We start from the raw sequence: 24,681 nt of genomic DNA, 5'->3' as shown, positions 1-24,681 counted from the left end.
AGTATGTTCCCTTCTGGGCCATCACATTCTGATGGTGCACGCTGGGCAACATTGGAGCACGTTTGTTATTCACATGCACACTTCACGATGTGCTCGCTCGCTCGGTCACTCACTCAATGTCCCCCTCCCTCGCCCTCTCTGCACCTCTCAAGCTGGGAGGCTGGGGAAGGTGCCTAGCCCAAGGGACCTTTGACAGTAGCCAGGAAGCAGAGTAGTAGTGATGGCAGTTCGACACTGAAGCTTCAATACGTGCTTGAAACCCTGGACTCCCAATTTCATAGAACTGCTGCTTCAAAAGCTTGCTTCAAATCACTTGACATCAGAAGCAGCAACTACTTACTTCATTGCCTGAATCAATCACCTGACTGGTTCAAATTCCAATCAGGTGGTAGTAAGTAGTTTTGTAGGAGTAGCGGTTGTGTCAGTTTTGTCACATAGCAGGAATAGCTAGCTCAATCAGTAGAAAATCAGTCCTGTATTGTTAAGTCTTATGTTCGATCCACCGCAAAACGTTTTTGTTACTCATATTTATATCTATTTATGTAGGTGTAGGGCTATCCTCATCTGTTTCTACTAACAAAACATTTTTTTTAATGCATACTAGCATCATCTGTTCTTTTTGAGTGATTATTTTCCAAATGCGGTAAAGTTGTGAGTAAAAAAAAAGTTTCGAAAAAATTCATGTGCCTCATTTGAGTGTTCGACATCTCACATAATGGTTATACAAGCATACCTAAACGATGACATTTTCTCTAGTCAATAACACAATCCCCACATTCGTCAATGTTAGTAAATGAAGATGTTATTCAGTCTTTGTGTGTTTGTGTGTATGTCATTTTTTTTCAAAGCCAAAGCTATTTTTAAATCCACTCCAGTCTTGCTTTTCGCCAGGAGAGGTCACTGTAACTGATGCTTCAAGTAATGAACCCATTTTCGAAAAAAGATGGTCCAAAGTGGTTCAGTGCCTCACAAAAGCTTCATTTGCCCATCACTACGGAGTAGCATCTTTCAAAAAAACAAACATTTGTCGAGAGAGACCCTTCTCCAAAGCCCAAATCCTTACAGATAAGCATATATGTTACTTTTTCTTCATTTAAACGTTTTAATAATAATAAAGATAGTAAAAATAATGTGTTACTATATTGCTTAACTATATAATGTATAAATGTTTAGCAATGTACTGTATAATAACTTATTGACTTACATAAGATACCATTTTGTATAATCACAAAAATATCATTGCCATAGATATTTACTGCAGATTTGTTTACATTTGTAACTTAAAGTCATAGTTATTTTCATTTTAAATTGAGTTTTTTAAAATGTTTATTTTATAGAAATTCTTTGCATCCCCAGCTGACGACGGTGACGGTAGTCAGTCTCCGAGCTGGCTACGCTTCGGAAGTGAGCATGGAGCTTGCTAACAGGCAGCTATCCTATGCTGTGTAGCGTCTTCCCAGTGTGTGTGACACATCGCTAGTGACCATATGATCGTGTCGGTTGAGCCGTTGGCAAAGGTGTGTTGCGGAATAGCCGCTCGCCGGGTAAATATTGTTCTATATTACTATGGCCGTGTAAGGACTACGCCTTGAGTGCAACTCGTGTTTGCTAACTTATGGCGTTTGACAGTCACGGTTGACCAAGCTATCGTTTAGCAGCTGTTTAGCCGCAGCCCACCGGAGCTCGAAACCTATCTAACTTGGCTACTTTGTAGCGTGGCTTTATTTAGATGCAGTAGTTTTTTTTCAAGCGACTGAGAAATAAGTGTGTACGTCAATAAAATTAAACTCGTACGCGAAATGACATACGATGTTTTAAGACTCGTGGTTTTATTTGGAGCTACCGTCGCTAGAACTGTTGCTTGGTGGGTGGCTAGCAAGCTAACGCGCTAACTGTTTAGGGGTGTTGTTCCTGTCAACACCGAGAGCTTTAGTAATTATTGTTATTCTGTCTACTTGAGTCAGACTTGTGTGAATCAAAAGCATGTAAATGGATTAAATTAATCTCTCTAATCATGCATTTCACTGTAGATTTTTACAGACTGACCTTAAAATGCAAAACACTGACTAAGATTATATTTTAGTTGGACCTGTCTTCATTTTTTTTTGTCCCTTAGTCTTCCAAAGTTGTGTGAGACCAGGAGGACCTCTGGATCTGAGCCCTGTGATGCTTATGATGTTGAAAGACTTCAGCACATTCACATCACCTGGCCCCACTTGGTCTGCTAACCCAGTGGTGTGTTAAATTTATCCCCTAATCCCCGCTTGGAATCACTATGATCATTTGCGCTGATCCAACCCTGCCCTTTGGGACAAGAACCCCCCATAACCAAGCTCATCAAATGATATGATAGTAGCTGCCTGGATCAGTTACTGTGCCTGCAGGAGCTTTGCACAGGTTCTGGTATTGCTTTCCTCCACAAACTCCTTTCCTTCCCTGTGGGAGACCCTCGCCTGTGTGCTCACCGGCCGTGGAACCATGGGTAATAGCTGCGTGTGCCGGGAGGATAGCGATGCGGAGGACCAACACCACGGGACGTCGAGAGCGTCTCGAGGACAAGCCAGGCGGGTGGACCACGGTACGGGCACGGCTGTTGATGCGGGAGAGTCTCGCAGCAGTCGCCCGAGGGACCCGGTCAGACCCCCGCGTAGAGGGCGTGGACCCCACGAGCCACGACGGAAGAAGCAGAACGTTGATGGCCTGGTGCTGGACACGCTGGCTGTCATCAGGACCCTTGTAGATAAGTAAGCTGAGACTTTCCTCACTGCCTCTATTGACACAATTTAACTAAAGACATTACAGGACACAGCAAGCATAAACGGAAATGGACATAGTGTGACAACATACAATACATAGAAAGCGTTCTCTCGCTTCTAAATCAAGAAAAAATGTTAATCATGCATTTCAGAGCATTTCAATTATAAAAAACATATTTTATTATTTCACAACAGCTTTGTAATGACCCTAACATAGGTATGTTACTAACATTTTCAAGATACCTTTATATCAAAATAGACAATATCACTGGATAGAGTATTACATGAATAAAATGAGCCCTAGCTTGAAAGAATCACATAAGGATTAAGGAATTTATGGCACTGTCTGTGTTGAAATTTTTCCAAAATTTTCTGCCCATAAATCATTAGGAAATGTGTGACTGAAACCTTGACACCTTGGTAGAAAAATGCCCAGACATTTCTGAAAATGTGATGTTTATACAGGGTGCTCAAGCCAGCATGTCATTTCGATGATCAAACTGAGAGCAAGCAAATCATCAGCAATACTCCAAACTTCACAGAAATTAAGAATAATAGTCAAACACCACCATAAAGTTTTCTATCGTCACTGAATCATTCGAACGTGATTTCTGATTCTGAAATCAAGGAACATTTTCATCTTTTTCAGAACCATAGAAAATCTCAACTGAATTGAAAAATTCAAAAACAAGTTGGCAAAGGAATTTCCCAACAAATGTATCTGAAAAGAACAAGTATTACCTTGTGCGAAACAATGAGAAAATGCGATTTTGGTGGACCTAACATACCTATCTATTGTAAAATAAGTAGTCGACTGTTCCCTTGTGATTACCTGGTGGCGATAAAGTTTCCACCGTTTTGTTAATCAGTAACTGATTTGGATCCTGACTATTTGTGGCAGTTTCAAAATGTGAGCAGCCCAACAGAGACTAATGAGCCTCATACAGTGTGTTTGTTTGTCTTCCTTGTCAACGAGAGTCATTCCAGCCCTGCAATCCATTAGCCACATTATACGGCACAATTTTGTGTACCAATGTGACAAGCAAGGTCCATAAAGGCATGCTTGGATAACTTTATCCTTTCTTTAGTATGAAGCAGTAGCAAACAAAATTGTAAAAGTTACAAGTAATTCAAGCAAACGAGAGTAAGAAATTCCACACAAATGTAAATGCAGCAGTTGGTGTCTTTCTGCCATACAATTGGGTAATGTTTTTTAATATTTGTTGAAAATCCTTCTGGCTGTTAATTAAACAAATTAGCTGATTTTCGTCAGTGTAGTGTACACACGCACATACAATCACATTAATATTATAATACAATAATTGCTAGTGATGGTTAGATGAGCTCTAGTGGAGTCTTGCAGCACATTGGGCAAACTATTGATACTGTGTTGGTACTGTGTGTTGTGTTGCTCAATAGACAGCTGCTGGAGCTTAAATAGCATTGCAGGCAACATACAATATTATTGAGGTTATTGTACTCTTAATCTTAAATGTAAAATATTTTTGATATCTTTAAAATATACAGTCAATAAAAATTGTGAATGTTTCATTTAGAAAATCCGAGTGAAAGTGTTGAGAGTGTGATGTTGCTCTTGTCGTTGTGTTTCAAGCAGAAAGTTTTAAAATTGTTTTTCATACATGTTGATTAAAAGTCAACTTCCGAATGGCTTAAAAAAGAAAATGAAGGTTTGAATCTGCACAGATGAGTGGGCCAGAATCTCTCCACAGATGTGAAAGGCTCATTGTCAGTTAGAGAAAATAGTTGATTTCAGTTGTTGCTGCTGAGGATGGCCCAACTAGTTATTAGGTTTAGGGGGCCATTACTTTTTCACACAGGGCCAGGTAACTTTGAATAGTATTTTTCCGTAATAAATGAAATCACGATTTAAAAACTGCATTTTTCATATTTGTGTGGAATTGTATTTAATAAATTTCCAGGTCTGGAAAAGTATGGAAAATGGAAAGTATTGTATGGAATAAAATATTCATGTTTCCAAGATTGTTATGAGGAATGCTGTATTTTCTAAAACAAAAAAAATATCTTAAAAAATATATATATATATACAGTATATACATAGATTGATCTGTGTTTTTTTTTTAAGGCGCTTGGAAGCGCAGCTACTATGTTTGTGTGAGAGCACACAGTATTATACCTTAATCTTGATGAATACACAATTGTGATTGGCTTTGAACATTCCGTCAGTGTACATTATCAGCTGATAATTATCAGGGACTAATGGACTTTGCAGACACAACCATCCTCCGCTGCGCATTGGTTCACGCCTCCATGACGTCCATTAATTCCTAATAATTGTACGTTGTCGGGCATTAACCCTGACGTATACGAGTCCGATCTTGTATGATCATTGACGTAACTCATTATGGGTAGATGTAAATTCTCTGATGACTGGTTTATAAATTCCAAATATAAAGACTGGTTGGCTAAGGATACCAAATAGATAAAGAAAGCTAAATGTAGACTTTGTATGAAATCATTTGACATCTCCAGCATTGGGGAGGCAGCAATTGTGGGTCATTCAACATTTTGTCATCTGCGTTTGGTCTTTACATGCATGAGCTACATTACCTAGATATCTTCTGGAAATTATTTGGTGACATAATGGCATAAAAAAAACCCATTGTATGACGCACGTCTATCTACTCAAATGTCACGAATTATTTGAATTCTTTACTCAGAAGTCTGAAAATCAGGGTCTGGAAAAAGTATGGAATTTTGAAATCTCAAGTGTGTAGGAACCCTGCTATCAGGGCACGATGCTTAATGGTCCTAATCTGAACACACAGGTATACATTTCTGCTGAAAGTATTAAAGTTCGGCCAAAGTCAATAACGTGTTTTGTTTCTAAATACATGTTTGAAGATAAGTGCTGAAAACTTGCAAAGACTGAGAACAATATAGTACTGATTTGTTGAGGTATGGCTTAAAACTTTTTCACCTTCTAAATGTTCCTGATTTTGTGAGCAGGGCTTAAAACTAGCGTCACAGACGTCACAGACCTGTGCCTACTGTTGCTGATTGTTGTTCTCTGTTATATTACTTGATCTAGCCTGTTCTAACATTCTATACTACAAAATAAGTAATGCATGTACGATTATTGCTGATATTGGATCAGACCGATATGGGCATCGGGCAAAACTCAAGGCTGCAATATCGGTATCGGATTGGAAGTGAAAAAGTTGGATTGAGACATCCCTCGAAACTATGGAGGAAAAAAAAAAAGAATTTGAGAAGGGGGCTGCTTTCAGATTGTTTGAACATATTTTTGTTTGTTTTACCAGTGATCAAGAACCACCTTACTCCATGATCACGTTACATGAGATGGCAGAGACAGGTGAGAACATCTCCAGTTTAATTCTTTTTCATATTCATGTCTAACATAGTAATTGGTCCTAATCATGCATTAAGTTATTGGAATGAATTAATCATACACAGAGACAGAATAAAATTTTGTCTTCTAGAGAAACCCTCCAAACTCTGTAGGTAAAGATGTCACCAACACACTCACACTGTTTGTCCTGAAATAGTGGCCTCCACTTTTTTGTCCCATTTAGTCATCAGGTAGGTCGTCTATGGTCTATTTGAATAAATGAATGCACCGGCCCGTATAGATGCCTCCTTTTTTTTCACTCTTTCTAACATATGATGCCTTGCATTATTCATAGGCACTTGGCAACGCACTTTAGTTTTATTTTGAAATAAAGGATGTAAATTGTTTTCCTTCATAGCTTGCCGACTTGGCATTTTTTTCTGTCTGCGGTAATATAAGTGAGTGGCACTCAGAAACGCACAGACATCGGCCAAGGCCACTCAATTCTAATTTGGAACGGTACCAAATTATTCACTCTAATAAGTGCTGACCTCCTGTATATATTCAGATTAAGCACTGAGCTATTAAGGAAAAAAGGACCCTGGATGTTGCACAAAAAAAATGTAATGTTCCTTGGCCTATGCCCCACCGCTTTACAAAGTGAAGTGATAATTTGTTGGAGAGTTTTTGCGTAATCCGAATAGATGACACACGACTAATTGCAGACGGGTCAGATAAACTGGAATCAGTGATGACTAGGTGATTGCAGGTCCTGTTTCAATTGCATCACACCAAACCTTACTACCACCAAAAGCATTACAGGCCTAATTTACTAAGATCCCGAACAGGTGGCATTAAATTGCGTTTTCACTTTTAAGTGTGTGCATGCTGTTGACGTGCATGTTGCGCGTGATATACTACGATTACGATCTAAATTGCATGTTCACTCACTCTAGTAGGTTGCGTGCACTGTTGGCAACAGGTGTAGAAGTGGTGGACACCGCAGTATTTAAAAAAAATGGCTTTGTGCTTTATGAACAGTGGGAGGAAAAAGTATGCGAACCTTTCTTAAATTTCTGTGTAAATTTGTTCATAAAATGTGGTCTGAACTTCATCCAAATCACAAGAATAAAAGGTTTCTGCTTAAATTAATACCACACAAACAATTATATGGTTTCATATTTTTTCATTGAAAATTAACTTAAACATTCACAAGAGAGGGAGGAAATAGTAAGTGAACCTCTAGGCTATGGCTTCTCCAAGAGCTCAATCAAGGAGACAAGATTGGAGGTGTGGCTTAAACCAACCGTATTACCGTAATTTCTCGTGTATAATACACTCTCGAGTATAATGCGCAGCCCCAAAGTTGATGCCAGAAATTTATGTCTTCTCCCTATGTCCAAAGCACACCCAAAACTTTCAATACATTTGTATATTCCATTCATGCAAACCAGTCGCCTTTTGGCGAAATTTGCCGTTTTGAAGTCAAAACAGGCCATTTACATGAATCCTATGGATCAGATTAGTTTCTCCTGGGGGTGGGGTGGGGGGTTCGCCGTCGCTGTCGTCACAGGCTGTTTCGTACTCCTTGGACGCTGGCAGCTAGATCCATTCCACCCGCATCAGGCGCTGTTTGCGCCAATCCAATTTAAGCACTAGTGACTTTTAAGTCTAGTTCACCAATCAAACGACACAAGAAAGTCACATGACCTCACACGTCGTCTTCTGTTGGGCTTCCTGGGCACACAAGATAAACCAGCTCGCCGGATTGTCCTGCCTAGGTGGCGGCCATGTTGGGAAGGACATCGTTACCATGAAGGCAACGCGCACTACTCTTGTTTACATTTAGACAAACAAAAACAACAGCTTTATTGCTGTATTGTAGTATTTGTCTGGCACTGTCTGCCCAAACGTGGATGCTTCAGCTCACTTATAACTTTAGAAAACACTGTGCAGTAATTTGCCGATTTGTTGTTGTACATGAGACACACAAACATAAGTATTTGCACATTCACATTTTATTTTTTTATTTTTTTTAATTGATGGTCATGCTTTGGTTAAAAAACAGAAGTTACTATTTACTCAGTAGTTGAGTAATTATTTCACTGTGTACTTTTTACTCTTACTCAAGTAATTTTTTGGGAGGATTACTTTTCACTTTTACTTCAGTCACATTATTGTCAAGTAACAGTACTCTTACTTGAGTGCAATGTTTGGCTACTCTACCCACCTCTGGAGCAGACATCCTCTATGATCTACGTTTAAGCAACATTTTTGCTCATCAGATCAGACATTGTCTTATTTGTTGCACTGGTCTTTTGCATTTTCGCATTGAGGTGGAGAGCCTCGTCGCCCTGGTTGTGGTCCCAGCGGAACCGCAAAGCACACTTAACATCAGTGACATTCCGAAGGGTTCACACATTTTCTTCTCCCAGTGTGTCTCTTAGGGGTTTCACGATGAAAAAGAGAACTCCACAAACCTTGAGTCGTGTCTTCGGTGTGTTTTTGGAGCACATCAACTAGGATGCATGTTGCCGACGCATCCGACCAGAAGCTCATGTTCATCTTGTCTTTCTTTTCGCTTAGATGACGGCTGGCTGGAAGTTGTACAGTCTCTGATTCGAGTGATCCCATTAGATGACCCACTTGGCCCAGCAGTCATCACCCTTCTATTGGATGAATGTCCCCTGCCCACTAAGGTTAGAAACGTGTTGGGAATTTACTACAGTAGTAGATTTGACCCTTTAAGGGAAATTGAAAATCACAAATCCTTTTGCATAATATTTCAAAAGGCATACATTCACTAGGGAAATCATGTTGCAAGATGCGTATCAGAGTTCCCCAACCTGGACCTGATAATACATCGGAATATGTTTGTATCACTATAGAGCTGCAGGTGTTTTTAATTCTTTTTGGCTACGAGTAAAACCTATTTTCACCGCAGTAATTTTTTTGAATGCTACTTTGTTCAGCTACTGAAGGACACAAATCAATATTAGGTAAGTCGTCTTAGGACAAATATGACATCGGTGCGCTGTCCAACAAAATTAGCACATTTAAGAAATGTATGTATCAATAAGATTGCGATTGCTGCTGGTCTTATCCCTATCCTGTCTATTTAGTTGTGATTGTTGCTCTCAGGTGGTATTATATCCGTCCAACTCCATTAGTGACACTGTGTGTCCCTTCCAAAGAAGAAATACAATTTACTGGGTGTGGTTTGCTTTATTTAGCTGCTAGAATCTGTTCTTTTTTCAGTGCTCGAGGCAATATTGTACCTGCATAGATCAGATTGTTTTCCTTTGCATTATATTATTAAATTCTATTACAATGATATATGTACACTACTGTGTAAAGATCAAAATTACATTTCTAGTTTTATTTTAATGTCCATATATAATCCTTTTTCAGTGTGATTATTAAAAACAATCACAACACACAAATAACAGAACTCTAAAACTGATCGACTGACTGACCTATGTGACCATGTGGGCGCGTCACAAGAAATCCACTGATTGGCTGACTGACCCATGTGACTGAAAGGCTCGTGTTGGAAGGGATGAAGTAGCATTGCAACTTGCTACGGCGTACTACGCCTGACAGAGCGTGGTTTCGCGCAGCCCGCATCCTGGCTCGCCCCGCCCGGCACCGGCAAGCCGTATGAGTCGGCTCTCCTCCGGCCACCGATGTTAGGGCCGTCAGCCTCACAGTTTCGCCCGTGACGTCGCGGGGTGAGGAGGACAAAAAAAAATAATCCAGGGAGATCACGGTCCATCGCACTGCTGTGGCCGCATATGATGCACCTTTGGGCAGCCACAGCAGCTGGTACGGCCTGCTGAATTTAATCTGAGGCAAAGTAGGGAAAAATGTCCCAGAGCGGCTGCCGGGGCTAAGAGGCTGCCTGGCCGCCACAGAGTGCCTCTGTGTGCATTGCTGGGAATTCTGCTTGGGAGCCGGGAGAGAAGGCATATATTTGATTGACAACTACAATTTTGGCAGGGCAGGGTTTTCAGCGCATTTAGCGACACGCCCACAGCATCTGGAAGCTGAAAGAACCTCTCAAATCTTGAACATTTTGAAGGCTGATTTCACATACTTTGCAATTTTCTTTATTCATTCACTTTGTCCAGCATGTTAACAATACTCTGTGGTGTGTCAAACTTACAACACATTTTTGGAGTGACTTTAATGGGTCTTTAAATTGGCTCGTGTTGTCATTAGGATGCTCTCCAGAAGCTGTCCGATATGCTGAGTCTGAGTGCAGCTGTGGCCCAACAGGACGCTCTGAACCCTGCCAAACACAGAAACACCACAGCCGTCCTTGGATGTCTGGCTGAGAAACTGGCTGGTACATTGACACCCTTGAATGTTTGTCTTTCCGCACTGACACACGATTTGCGGCTGTCAACTTGGTCATTTTGTGTTTTCTCTCCTAAGGACCAGCCAGTATTGGACTGTTGAACCCTGGAACTCTTGAGTACCTTCTAGAGAGCATGGTGAGCGTAGTAAAGGCAAAAAAAAAAAAAAAATTTTAATTTGCTGGTTGTACAATGTTGCAAGTCACCTGTTTAATATACATTTTGATATTCACTGTTTTCCAAAAATTTCAAAAAAAGGTTTCAAATTATTCTTGGTTTTGATAAGAAACACAGTTCAGTCAATGCTAGAAATAAACCAGTTCTGCAATCACAGTGATAGCAAGTGCTTGGTTCACTTTCTGTTCCTCTCTGCTAAACAAGTCCTTCCCTGGAGAAAAACACTATGTAGAACTAGAAAAACTAGTAAAGGCCTCCGAACGTCACATCAAGTTGTGACTGATTGCTGAGGCGGAAAATGTCAAGGTAATGTGGAAATATGCAACTGAATGAATTTCATGTATTTCCTATCCAAGAGCTCTGAGGCGCACCCTACTGTCATGCTGTTTGCTCTGATTGCCTTGGAGAAGTTCTCTCAGACCAGTAAGTTCATTTGTTAGCTCGGAAATAGCAGATAATGGTTAGATGTCTACAAAAAGCAACAATATTTTTTCTCGCCCTCAGGTGAGAACAAGCTAACGGTATCAGAGTCTTATATAAGCAAGAGACTGGCTGTGCTGGAATCGTGGGCAGAGCACTCCGACTACCTAAAGAGGCAGGTGGGATTCTGCTCACAGTGGAGCTTGGACAACTTGTGTGAGTAGGCCTGCGTATTCAACAACCTCCGTTAGAGTGATTTTGTGTGGGCGAATCACTCAAGAGGACGATGTGCTGCTCCTCTTCTCGGTCCAGTCCTGAAGGAAGGGCGTCAGTTCACCTACGAGAAGGTCAACCTCACTCATATCAACGCCATGCTCAACAGCAACGACGTCAGCGAGTACCTCAAGATCTCCCCCAGTGGATTAGAGGTCAGGCTGTCTATTGTTTATTGTAATGTTAGAAAAATACGAAAAAGGGTGTTTTTTATTTATTTTTTAAATTTTTAATACACTTCCACCTCTATCTGTTATAGATGTTAATAATGAATCATTTTGCATTATTAACAAAAAAAAATCCAGCCCCAATCCTTGGCCTCTTCCTGTTTGCTTTACGTTTTTGCTTTGACACAATATCCATCCATGGCTTGTTTGGGTGTTTTTGGATTATAGTACCTCTGCATGATATTGTTTACGTCTAGTCTGGGCCATTGTTTGAAAGTGGCTCTGGATCTTCTGCCAGCCTACCTGATTGTCATGGGCAGAAAAACTGTGTGCTGGTTAGTATATAAATTAGCCTCGCTGTTCCATAACAGTGGAAAAGAATTGCAGAACAAGTCCCTCAAAGACACATTTTCAGAAAGAGGCAAATAACAAAAAACAAAAAGTGATTTCCTCGGTTGCTTAATTTCACACTTGATGGATGGGAAGGCACTCCAGGTTTGTATATGAGCTGTTCAAAAGTAAATTCTCTGTAATTATTTTGATGTATTTATTTTTGGTTGCGAGAATACGTTGTATGTGCCCCCGCTAATCGAAACTCGGTATTCTGATTAATATTGCGTACATGAAATACAATTAAATAGAATCCGCCCTTGGTCTATTCTCAAGACCGAGTGTTTAAACCACATCAAGTCGGTTGATAGAGATGTTAGATTCATGAAATTCCAAATCTTCAACTAAATTTGAACCAATATCACATTCATTAAATTTATTTCCCCTTCCACAGGCTCGGTGTGATGCATCCTCCTTCGAGAGTGTGCGTTGTACGTTCTGTGTGGATTCGGGCGTGTGGTACTACGAGGTGATAGTCATTACATCAGGCGTGATGCAGATCGGATGGGCCACCAAGGACAGCAAGTTCCTCAACCATGTACTCATTCTGTCTCCGGGCTATCCAGCCATTTCTCATCTCATCTGTTTCTGCAAGTGTTCTACATGTGCGAACGTGTGTTGCAGGAGGGTTACGGGATTGGCGATGATGAATACTCGTGCGCATATGATGGCTGCAGGCAGCTCATCTGGTACAACGCTCGCAGTAAACCTCACGCTCACCCCTGCTGGAAGGAGGGTAGGAATTTTGGAACGACTGAAGATGACGTGTTTTAGATTGTCTTTCGTATTATAAGGTCACAACCACAATATTAGTCGTCATAGTTCTATTTCATCCTTGCTGACCGCCAGAAGGTGAGAACTCTGAGATTTTGTTTTGCTGCTTCGTCAGGCGTTCGTTCATCTGCGCAGCTTTTTCTCTGTGGTGCTTTGTGGTGAGGTGCGTTTGTCTCACTGGATCATGGATGCCATTCGTCATTCTCGTCGGGTGTCAAACCATCCCTTGCTATCAGGTGTGATCAGTGTCTGGGATTCCTTGTGACTTTGCTGGTATTAGTCATTCAGTGCTTTCAGCACCCCCGTCTTGCGGTCAGCGGGGATGAAATAGAACGAAAGTTACATATTATATATTTTTATGAATCCCGAATGACCGCCAGAACGCTCTGTCGCTCGGAATCCTTATGTTCACGCGAGAAGATTCTGTTGGAACTGAGCCCCGTGTGACACCAGAACTTGTACCCGTTTCGGGTCACCTGGGAATCACACATGACTTTTTTAGTATGCATGCTCGAACTGCACATGCGTGATGGGAATATTCAGTGCTTTTAGCACCGCCGTCTGGCAATCGTTCGGGATTCATTGAACCGTAATTACCATGTAACTTTCATTTTCCTGTGACCTGATGATGGCTTCTTGTTGTAGGAGATGCAGTCGGCTTCCTGCTGGACCTCAGCAGAAAGCAGATGATCTTCTATCTGAATGGACATCAGCTGCCGCCAGAGAAACAGGTCTTCTCCTCCGCTACGTAAGTTGACACTTTCTTTTCACTCTATTATTCATGCTCCCCCAACTGATCTTTTTTCCCCCTCTATGATCTGTCAGGTCCGGCTTCTTTGCGGCAGCCAGTTTCATGTCATACCAGCAGTGTGAGTTTAACTTTGGCGCCAAGCCTTTCCGCCACCCACCCTCGGTCAAGTTCAGCACCTTTAACGACTTTGCTTCACTGCTACCCAGTGAAAAGATCATCCTACCAAGGTAAGATGAAGCTGGGTTAATTTTCTTGGCCAGCCTCTCACTGCTATTTTACAAAGCAAGGACATAGGAATGATAGGTTTTAAACATTATCATCTGATCATTTCAAACAGCATCACATAACTTTATTCATCCTGGAAGCATTGTATCTACTAGATATCTTAAGTTGAATGTATCAAAAAGAACAATATTACAAGGTTATTTAATATTTTTTTTAATTGTAGGCATGGTTTCCAATAAAATGATTCCCATCTCTATTCTTTGATTACATTTATTTTAACAATGGCGGCACGGTAGCCGACTGGTTAGCACATCTGCCTCACAGTTCTGAGCACCTGGATCCAAATCCGGCCTTACCTGTGTGGAGTTTGCATGTTCTCCCTGTGTCTGCGTGGGTTTCCTCCCACATCGCAGAAACATGCATGGTAGGTTAATTGAAGATTCTAAATTGCCCGTAGGTGTTAATGTGAATGCGAATGGTTGTTTGTTTCTATTTGGCCTGCGATTGGCTGGCGACCAGTTAAGGATGTACCCCGTCTCTCGCCCAAAGATAGCTGGGATAGGTCCAGCACGTCCGCGACACTAGTGAGGATGAGCGGTATGGGAAATGGCTGGATGGATGGATGTTTTAACAATGCTGCCACCTGGGTGTCATCGGAATAGAGTAAAAGCACCAGCAGGTCCTCACGTACAATCTGTTGAAACCGCCCCCTTCAAATACTGTACAGGTTTTCATGCTTGACTTGAACTTGCATTTTCAAGGTTTAAAAAGTCATAATATTGTAGGTTATAAAGTGCTTAAAGCACTACCTTCTCGGCTATCTGGAGAAGCATTTTGTTAGAAATAAAAAGTGACCCCACTGCCATTATGAAACTGATTTTTCATTCATAATGGCAAAATGTATATACTCCAATGGATAAAATAATCATTTTAAATATGATTAGTATTTCAATGTGAAGCTGTTGGGTACTGGAAAAGCTTGAGTCCTAAAAAATGTCCTGTAAATTATAACAATTGGCCCGTTGAAAAGATGTAATGTAAACAGGTGATTAGATGTATAGTTCTGCCTTCAATGCGCTACACTTTCTTGTATTAAAATTCAAACGTTAAAATACTCTGTGGGCGACTATTAGACCAACCTGTCGTTGCAATTGTAATGCTTTGAGTCATCACAGAAAACGTGTTTTTCTGTGCTTGTTTTATCTAGACATCGGCGTTTGGCTTTACTGAAACAAGTTAGCATCCGGGACAACTGCTGCACGCTGTGCTGTGACGTCATGGCTGACACAGAGCTGCGGCCCTGTGGACATGGGTACGCAAACCATGCATATTTATTTTCTGAAGTTCAAAAGAACGTCATGCAAAACATTACACGAAAACCTTGTGAGACTCAGTTCAACTATTGCCAAAGCAGTTAATCTACATGCTCATTTTTTTCTTTGGCTGTTTTGTTATTTTTACCATTTATATTATGTATACACTTTTGTTTAAACTAAAAAAAAAAAAAAAAACAGATCCATGTGTGGCATGAATCATGTTTGCATTTTGCCATTATAGTTGAGTCTGCTTTAAAAAAAAAAAAAAAATTTTTTTATCAGGAGTGGAAAATGTTGATAGTTAATTACCTGTAGTTCCAGTTCTTTTTTTCATTTTATAAAAATGGTTTCAAAATTTTAACAAATCTTTTCACTGAATGTCGGTCTGATAACTGAGCAGATGACACTTTTTACCTGACAGTTTCTGTGGCTGTTCTTTTTCCAGGGGTATGTGTATGGAGTGTGCCTTACAGTTAGAAACGTGTCCCCTGTGTCGCCAAGACATCCAGACTCGCGTCAGACTCATTGCACATGTCTCCTGACACTCCTCGTGTAAGGAGAGACGCACAAGCCCTACTGCCACCTGCCCCCTCCAAGCCCCTCTGGCCCAGCCAGTTTGGAGGACGGTGCTACAGTGAACATACCAGAATTATGCATTCTGGTCAGAGGAGGTCTTGGTGGAGGGGTGATGATAGGAAAGAGAGGAGATGAGGAGATTGGAAGCCAAACACAGCAGAATTCCCGTTAGTTTTCACTCATTTAATGACACCTCTGCTTGTGTTCTTCTGAGCTGAAGCAAGACAAGGATCCTGCTGAACTGTTCACGCTCCAAAGGAGGGAGTCAAAACAACGTAATCAGATTACATCAAACCTCTCATCTGCAAGACTCAGTTAGCGGACCTCTGTTCACAAATGAAGATACCCCCTGTTTAGAGAGCACTGCGTTGGGATCTGCAAAAGCACGGTAGTAGTAAGTCGCAAGTAAAGTTTTAAGCCTAAGGTACAGACAAATGTGAGATATATTTCACTTTTATATTACTGGGTGTAAATCTGCAATTTGTGTTCCCAAGGTAGCATTATCCTTGTCTTTGCTCCGTGTTGTACTAACATCCCTCGGTTAATGTCACTTCCTCTGCTGATCCATAGCCCGCCCGGTATGTGGAATTTCCACAAATCCGCACCATCTGATACATTACTCTGATATAAATGTCCGAAAACCAAAAATGTGCAGGACTCCATTAGTTTACAAATACCTAATTTACTTTACAAAGTCAAATGTTAAATAATCCAGTCTGACCAGAGAAATGTACATTGCTGCCAATAAGCAAACTTCAATCGAGGACTTTAATGATTTTACACAGTGTCTGCTTGCTTGTGCTTTATTTCAAGTCTTAGATTGTCCTTTGCTTGCAGTGATGTAAGTAAGGACCAAAGGGAGTAACAGGAGCCTATTTGTTCCCAGTAAAGTTGTGGCTAACGTTGATAGTAAACAAAGGCGAACCACCCGAGTCTTCAGTTTACTTAATCAGCTTGACCTATAAATGTGGCACGTGTCGCCACAAGTAAATATCTTAATTTCTACTTGAGAGGAGTTTACAATAATAATAATTTAAAAAAACAAAAAAACAAAAACAAAAACAAAAAAACTCATATTTGTTAAAACAGTCACTATAACTGGACAGTAGTACATGATAACTATGATCTGGAAAAAAAAAAATCTGCCATCTCTTGCCTCATCTTGTGCCTCTCATTTCATATTCCTGAAAGAAACCACTGACCGAGAAAAAACCACAACCAATCAGTGACAGACGGCGTGACTTAGGAAGTCGCAATCATTTGTTGCATACTCGTCGGCACACCCATTGCGGGCACACCCTTGCGGCACCACGCTGACCTGTTACCCAATAAAAACACCCTTTGAACTGCAGTTTTCTTGTTTACAAGGCCCCGGATGCAATGAGTGTGCGACAAATGACTGACACCTTTAATTGACTATATTAAGACATCTGTCTTTCCAAACACGAATATGTGATGGGATTTAACGAAATCAAATGAAAATTGAAAAAAATGTCAGGGATGGTGTTGTAGCGTTTAAATGCTTCAAAGACTAATGTGAAAGTATCCCCCAAGTCTTTCTCAATAAGATGTGGTGGCATCTGTTTGTAACTATATTTATTTTTTATGGCACTCTTAGTCGTCTGCTTGTTTACAAAATTTTCCAAAACTGCTGTATCATCCTGGTTACAAGCGGTCGTGACAGCTTCAGACTGACCCTTTACAATGGATATCCTGTTTTCTGACTGAGTTACTGCCCACTTTTACTTGAAGCATCTCTGGCTTAGTGTGGTTTTCGAGGAGGATTCCCTTTCAGTGACTTATCTAAAGATGTGGTTCAATTGTTCATAAAAGCAACACAGAAATGTATCCACCATTCGCATGAACTAGAGCTGTAATAGTAAAGTATACTGGGAGGATTTCTGAAGACTTGAATTTAGTGAGACAAATCCTTGTACCTACTGTTTGCTGATTTGGAGCACCTTATAAGAGCAGCTGAGAGAAATAATGAATTGTATGGCTGGAGACAAAATTCAGGATAAAATTGTCAAATATTGTTTTGAAAAATTAACTGAGGAATTTCCCCCAGAATTCCCAAAGATGTGATTCATCAAAGAATTGTTGTATCCTGGATTGTGCCATTTGTAATAAATGTATGTTCATGTGATGTTTATGTGACAAGGTGTTCCTTTACGTCGTCAGATCATTTGTTCATCATCAGTTGTTTGACTAAACTCCGTAAATTTAAAGTTTTGTATTTGCGTAGTTTTAAGTTACTGTATTTGTTGCAATGAGTGAGTGGCCCCACACCCAGCGACAGAGTCCAGGGGTGTGTGTCTGCGGACACATCCAAGTGAATTGACACCGTTCCGCATGCACAATGACCATCAGAAGTGTCCTGTAATTGCCGTGCCAGCCTGCGCAAAGGGGGCTGAGGACCCCACCCTAGCCAGTCGAGAAGCGGGGTCGAGCCCAGGACTCCACCCGAGAGCGGCCTGGTGTTGAGACACCTCCCACACCGAGGGGTGCAGGGTGGTCCACCGGCCCCACCGAGGCGCCCCGAAAACCGGCCACCCAGAGGAGTCTGCAGGGACCCAATGCCACCCCTCCAGCCAACCCCCACACTGCCCCACAGGCCCCACCACCAAGACCGGCAGCAGACATAGAAAGGTCTTCCTCCCATTTAGTGATTAGTAAATGCATTGATTTAGTGCATGGTGTTATAAACTTTTTTTCCTTTGTGGGAGAAGCTTCACTATTGTCTGAACAAACTCCGCCGGTTCAAGGGTGCCCTGAAGTGTTGGTATTCTTTTTGTTATTTTATTGCTGCGTTTATTGTATTGAAGTAAGTTCCCGCCTGTTATTTGAAATTCTTGGAACAGTTCATCACGTGTCATAAAAGTATTATTGTCAAATAGTTGTTCCATGTTCCCATATGCTAAAGCAGGGGTGTCAAACTCATTTTTGTCACGGGCCACATCGCAGTTATGACTTCCCTCGCAGGGGCGCTACGACTGTCGACCCATATAAATGAAAGATTACCTCAAATACTGTAATTACAGTATACACAACACATTGATGAATAACCAGTTTTGAAATCAGAAGCCTTTTCAAAGGGGGATTGGTAAAAAAAAAAAAAAAATGCTTGCAAATATCTCAATGGTATTACACCAGAACACAATTAGCGATTTTGATTTGCTTTCGCGGGCCACATAAAATGATGTGGCGGGCCGGATCTAGCCCCCGGGCCACCAGTTTGACACCCGTGTGCTGAAAGTAAAGGCATATGTTGTTAATTTCAAAATCTGGATTGTGCTAGATTTGGGAGAGCATAGTGGGAGCTAATTGAGATTCTGTAGCTTCAAGACTTTTCCACCATGCCGCTAAGGTGGATGCGATTATTGGGTTCTTGAAACGTTTACATGCAGTTTTGAGAGTTTGATGATGTCGCAGTCTATCCGTTGTAATTCTAGCTAACAATGATGCTCCTCATTGTGGTGCATCCATTTGACGAGGTATTGTAATTGATTAGCTAAATAATAGTGTTTAAAGTGGGGAGAATTCAGGCCTCCCTCCTGTTTACTTTTATGAAGAGTTGATAAACATTCTATTTTTCTTATTTTCTTGAATAAATTCTTAGGTTTGGAACCATTTTAATGTGGTCTTAAATGGATTAATTGAGAATAAATACACTGGGGAACACAATTTTTGTTGAGTTAGGTCTGACAGCTGTTTTTAACTAATTTTTGGGTGCGGAATCCAAAACTAATCTGAGTTTTTCTCTATCATGTCAAGTTTCTTTAAACAATGTGGAACAAAGGAAATGTATAACTACGTAAATAAAACGCTAAAATGGAATAGTTTCAAGCTTAGAAAACAAAAAAAAAACGAAATACAACTTACGGTATGCCCATGGTTACAAAGTAAAGGGAAAAGCCAGCACAAATCCTCTTAATTCCTACTATGCTAGCTTTCTGTTTCCAGATATTGCTAGTACTGACCTATTTGGAGCTCGATTGTGACTGCACAAACAAGTTACCGCGTCGCTGTAGATGAGTCCTATTGTTATCAGATGGCGAGTCTTACTTCAACTAATCAGTGGAATTTTGTGATTTTTAGGGGGGCCTTAAAGTGATCCACCATGTCTTCCCATACATGCATATCATTCATTATTAAGAACATATAATTAAAGGTAATTTGAGCAAATTTGTTATTTCAGAAGAGTATCAAACTGGGAGCCCATCGCATCAGTGTCAAACAGGTTTGTGACCCCGAATCAACCTGTGGTTACTTAAATACATTTGTGAATACCTTTACATTGAAACGAGATCATTAGTCCGGTGCTGTGGATGTACACAGTAGTTTTGGGGTCTTTTTTTGTTTGGTTGTGTCCTGTGAGATTGCTGTAATGTAAAATATGTGTCTTGGCTAAATAAAGGTTGGAAAACGGCGATGCAGTACTGCCAATGTCATTTGCCTATAAATTAATGTAGGTCAAATTGCGTTGGCTTTAATGACAGTTGTAAAATGCCAAACATTCATTAAAAGAAGCGATTTCACTGCAATTCGACTTCTTGTCTGTACGTGTATCAATCGCATTGAATATTGTGACAGGTGTTGTAAGAACCAACATTTTGAGACAAATATCTCAAGTCGGCAGTGGTCCATTTTTTTTAATTTATTTTTTATTTGTATTTTACCTACAAAGCAACATGGTTTGTATCTAGCGCGGGTTATATAGGAACTAACTTTGCTCACGCTTGATTTTGTCGGACACGACGGAAAGCCGCACCCGGTGATCGTTTCCTTGGTAACACCACTACGTTCACTATTTTACGAGTCCACATTAACGCCTAAACATGGACATTCGGGGACGAAGTAAGTGAATTTAAAAAAAATAATAATTGAATACTAGTTGGCATTAAAAATGGCGACAATTGGTACTTTGTATTGACTCACGTGTTTAGCTAGCCCGAGCTACGCTAGCCGGCTATCTGACGTGGGCGTTGAGTATAGAGCTAAACTTATAAGGTGTGTGATAAAATACAGCTGTGACGAAGTACAGAGGTTTACATTTTAAAGCAGACGTCTCCTCCCACCTCCCCGCCACAGGTGCGCAGGGCTGCGGCGAAAACATTGTGGACATGGTTGACATGGAGGACGAAACCTTTGCGATCTCCAGGTGGGTTGAAACCAGCAAGCAATTTAACACTGAAGCATGTGCCAGTCTTTCACGTCTTTCGTTCTGCCTTCAGTTCCTCAGCTGCTGACACTGCATTCGACTCTGTTATTGGTTGCATAGAAGACATCATTATGGGTGAGATGATCGCAATACGTTCCTATTCAGTTTTAATGTACAGTACAGGATTTTTGGGTGAGAATGAAAAAGTGATAAAGTCTCTCCTTGCCCTCTCCTTTAGAGGAGGCTTTCCAGCTACTACAGCAGAACTTCATGGAGAAACACTACCAAGAGTTTGACAACACTGAGGAGAACAAGCTCAGCTACACGGCCATTTTCAATGAATATGTGAGTGGTGGTTAGCACGTCGATCTCATAGTTTGGGGTTTGAATTTTCCTTCTCGCCTGTTCAATCTTACATCCAAAAAACCCCATCCATGTTAGGTTAATTGAAGACTAAATTGTGTGAATATTTTTTTTTCTCAGTATGCGCCCTGCGATTGGCTGGTGACCAGTCCAGGGATAAACCTTATAAAAAAATATATTTTAAAAACACAAGTCTGGACAAGCTTTGAACTCACCGCACTGTTTCGCATTGGTGAAGGCCACATCACATGGTTTACGGATGCCATGTTGTGTCTATTCCGGCTTTGCGTTGCATGATCCTCGGGCAGTTTTTTTGCCTTTTAAATTACATTTTTGGCAAAACGGTTGGTTGTGTGGTTGTAGGCTGTACCACTCATCCAGGACAAGCCGTGCGGATGTATCGTTTCTCGAAAACTATTTCCCATTATTAATAAAAAATTAAACTCATCAAAATTCAAATTCTAGCATTATTACCGTAAAAAGATCAACAATTGAATTGGTATCAAAAGTGATTTTTATTTTAAAAATTTATTTGTAATTAATTAATTTATTTTTTAACTGGTGCTCTCCCCGACACACTCCTCATGCCATTCTGATGACCTTGGTAAAAAGATACCGTAATTTCTCGTGTATAATGCACACCCATGTATAATGCGCACCCCCAAAGTTGACCTCAAAATTCTGGAAAACCCTTCTACCTATGTATAATGAATTTTTACAATGCATGATTTTGCTTCTACCCATATGATCAAAACATGAAGTATTATCTGTATTTTGTTACAAAACCATTTTGTCTGGCAATTTAAAGAAAAATGCATCCAAACTAATCAGCAGAAGCTTCATTATGCAACAAGATGATGACCCAAAACATACTGCCAACACAACAAAGGACTTCATCAGGGGGGAAAAGTGGAAGGTCTTACACTGGCCAAGTCAGTCGCCGGATCTTAACCCAATAGAGCATGCATTTTACCTCCTGAAGAGGAGACTGAAGGGAGAAACCCCCAGAAACAAACGAGAACAGAAAGAGGCTGCAGCAAAGGCCTGGAAAAACATTTCAAATGAAGAATGCAACTGGCTGGTGAAGTCAATGGGTTGCAGGCTTGATGCAGTTATTGCAAGTAAGGATTACACCACCAAATATTAAATGTAATACACAAAGTTAATTTAATAATGTCTGTTCCAATACCTTTGCTCACTTGAAAAGTGGGAGGCTTCAAGCAAAAGGTGCTCTGTACATCTAGATGTAAATACCATGAAATGAAAGCTGGAATTCTGAACTTTTTGTTGATGCGATAGGCTCCAGCTCACTAGATGTGCGTGTTGCCAATATGTTTCCTTAGTTGATTTCTCCATTACCCGCCTGGTGTTGTCATATCTGCGACTTTTAATTGCACGACAGCCTGTCGCTGTATTTTGATTCTCATTGGTTGTTTGTGTGTAGGTGGAGCTGTTGGAGAAATATGTGGAGCAGCAGTTGATCAAGAGGATCCCCAGCTTCAATATGTCCACCTTCATTGAGCATCTCATGTAAGCATTGCAATCACATTCAGTGTCTTATTTCCCCCTCAATCTTCCCAAATTGAAACAGGTGACACGTGACTGATCAGCCACTTGCCACACCCCTTTTCCAGCGCGTGGCACAAGGCTCTTGGCTCTCCTCGCTATTGATGCTATTACTAAGTCCATCACAACCAAAGCAAAGAAAAAAACATGGCAGCTCACCGTGCTGTTGCGCTTGTCAAGAGAATGTGGATGACCTTATCTGACATTAACATTTCTTCAATATGTCTAATTTTTAAACCCACATGCTCACACTAAGGGTGTCCAAAAGATGGTTTTGTCCTGGAATTGTTTTTACTGGTATTGCTTTTGTTCAACTACTGAAAAACATGAGTTATTACTACAGTAAACACCCACCAAGAAATTGACACCCCCCCCCCTCCCCCTTAAAATAAATGGTTGTGATTGATTGATTTTAGAATCAAAATGCACATGGCGAAGACTCTCCGTAACTTCCACTAACAAGCCACGCTAAACTTAGCTCCACGGTGGACGACTGGTTAGAGTGTCTGCCTCACAATTCTGAGGACCGGGGTTCAATTCCCGGCCCCGCCTGTGTGGAGTTTGCATGTTCTCCCCGTGCCTGCGTGGGTTTACTCCAGGCACTCCGGTTTCCTCCACCATCCCAAAAACATGCATGGTAGGTAAATTGATGACTCTAAATTGCCCGTAGGTATGAATGTGAGTGCGATTGGTTGTTTGTTTGTATGTGCCCTGCGATTGGCTGGCAACCAGTTGAGGGTGTAGCCCGCCTCCTGCCCGATGATAGCTGGGATAGGCTCCAGCACGCCCGCGACGCTAGTGAGGAGAAGCGGCTCAGAAAATGGATGGATGGATGGATTTGTAAATGGTAAACCACGACTTGGTGTGGGGTTCGCTGTACTACAATGTTGTTGTTTGTTGTCGTGTATGCAAGTTGTGTTTCACAGCTAGCCACTAGATGGCACACGTTGAAAGCGGTCATTCCCATCATGTCTTTCTTTCCCCTCCACCTATAGGGAGCACAAAGACGAGGTGTCAGGCGACATTGTTGACATACTGCTGTCCTTTATTGACTTTGTGGCCTTCAAGGAGATGGTTCTGCAATACAAAGTGGTGCGTTGGGGAAAAGATGTCCATAAAGAGCGCTTATATCACCTATTTTCAATTCGTGGCATTTTTGTTGAAACGATATTGGGTATTTTCTAGGAAAAGGAGGGACGAAGTCTGGACCTGAGCCAAGGACTGATAGTCACACCTTTAACCCCTGCAGCCTCCACCCACACTGGATCCAATCAGTTGCAATGACACACACACACACAATAGACACGTGTATGTATGCCACATTATGTAAAATATTGTTGATTGAACTCAAAACGCATCCATAAACCTCAAGTCTGACACATAGGAACAGACAACCCCTCACAGCGATAGAAATGTAGTCCTCAGTGAAGCTTGCGTGTATGTTTTTGCACCGTGGGAGGAAGTTGGCGATCCCACACAAGCTGAGGGAGAACATGCAGACCCCACACAGATTCAGAGACTCATCCAAACCGAAACATGCTTGTTGTTATAGAAGAGGTGCTAACCAATGTGCCAGTGTGCTACCACAGCTGGACCCCTGAAAAGTGTATTTGTGTCCAAAACATCCCCAAATGCTAATTCCCTGTACATCCCTATACAGTGGTTTAAGATGGAAAATGAAGAAGACTTGATATGTTACATTCATCTTTATTCATAAACAACATCAGGAGGATTGTTTTTTTGTTGTTGTCATAAATACTATTCTTGTTGGTACTAATCTTAACTTATGTTTTTGTCGAGCAAATAGGACTATGAGAGATGCGCAGACTGATGGGGAAAAAAAAAACACGTTTGCATTAGATGTTTTGAGTTTGTGGCTAAACAAGAATTCCTCACATTTTTACAATATTGGTTTGATTGCATGTTGTGCCTGTGAAAGTGATTTAAAAAAAAAAAAAAAAAAATGTAAATAGTGATTTGTATAGTGTATTTGTGTAATGATGAAATGCTTGTGACACATTTTCTAATAAACAGGAGAAAAGCCTTCAATCTGCCATTGCTTTAATTGTCATTTTTT

The 24,681-nt window shown here is 40.9% G+C and overlaps 2 protein-coding genes across 4 annotated transcripts; both read left to right on the top strand.

Moving 5' to 3' along the window:
- The first annotated feature begins 1,348 nt into the window (after nt 1-1,348).
- Nucleotides 1,349-17,660, top strand: rspry1 (ring finger and SPRY domain containing 1). 2 transcript variants are annotated; one of them, XM_061774935.1, is made up of 15 exons: nt 1,349-1,517; nt 2,117-2,744; nt 6,059-6,111; nt 8,674-8,786; nt 10,309-10,435; nt 10,525-10,583; nt 10,979-11,045; nt 11,127-11,258; nt 11,355-11,470; nt 12,267-12,410; nt 12,497-12,608; nt 13,292-13,394; nt 13,472-13,624; nt 14,830-14,934; nt 15,384-17,660. In XM_061774935.1, the coding sequence occupies exons 2-15, from the start codon at nt 2,347-2,349 to the stop codon at nt 15,478-15,480; spliced, it is 1,779 nt and encodes a 592-aa protein (XP_061630919.1). In that variant the 5' UTR covers nt 1,349-1,517; nt 2,117-2,346; the 3' UTR covers nt 15,481-17,660. The 2 variants fall into 2 exon arrangements, with proteins under 2 accessions (XP_061630919.1, XP_061630918.1); XM_061774934.1 differs by having other exon boundaries at nt 1,349-1,544.
- Nucleotides 17,661-17,804: 144 nt separating this feature from the next.
- On the top strand, nt 17,805-24,653 carry arl2bp (ADP-ribosylation factor-like 2 binding protein). Of its 2 annotated transcripts, none has more exons than XM_061774938.1 (7): nt 17,805-19,754; nt 20,606-20,675; nt 20,749-20,810; nt 20,914-21,020; nt 22,483-22,568; nt 23,600-23,696; nt 23,790-24,653. In XM_061774938.1, the coding sequence occupies exons 2-7, from the start codon at nt 20,638-20,640 to the stop codon at nt 23,886-23,888; spliced, it is 489 nt and encodes a 162-aa protein (XP_061630922.1). In that variant the 5' UTR covers nt 17,805-19,754; nt 20,606-20,637; the 3' UTR covers nt 23,889-24,653. The 2 variants fall into 2 exon arrangements, with proteins under 2 accessions (XP_061630922.1, XP_061630921.1); XM_061774937.1 differs by lacking the exon at nt 17,805-19,754 and adding an exon at nt 20,234-20,371.
- The last annotated feature ends 28 nt before the right edge of the window (nt 24,654-24,681 follow it).

Source organism: Phyllopteryx taeniolatus, chromosome 5, assembly GCF_024500385.1.
Source record: "Phyllopteryx taeniolatus isolate TA_2022b chromosome 5, UOR_Ptae_1.2, whole genome shotgun sequence".
Lineage (NCBI taxonomy): Eukaryota > Metazoa > Chordata > Actinopteri > Syngnathiformes > Syngnathidae > Phyllopteryx > Phyllopteryx taeniolatus.
The sequence above is the reverse complement of the archived record's forward strand: the minus strand, read 5'-3'. Positions and strand labels throughout refer to the sequence as shown.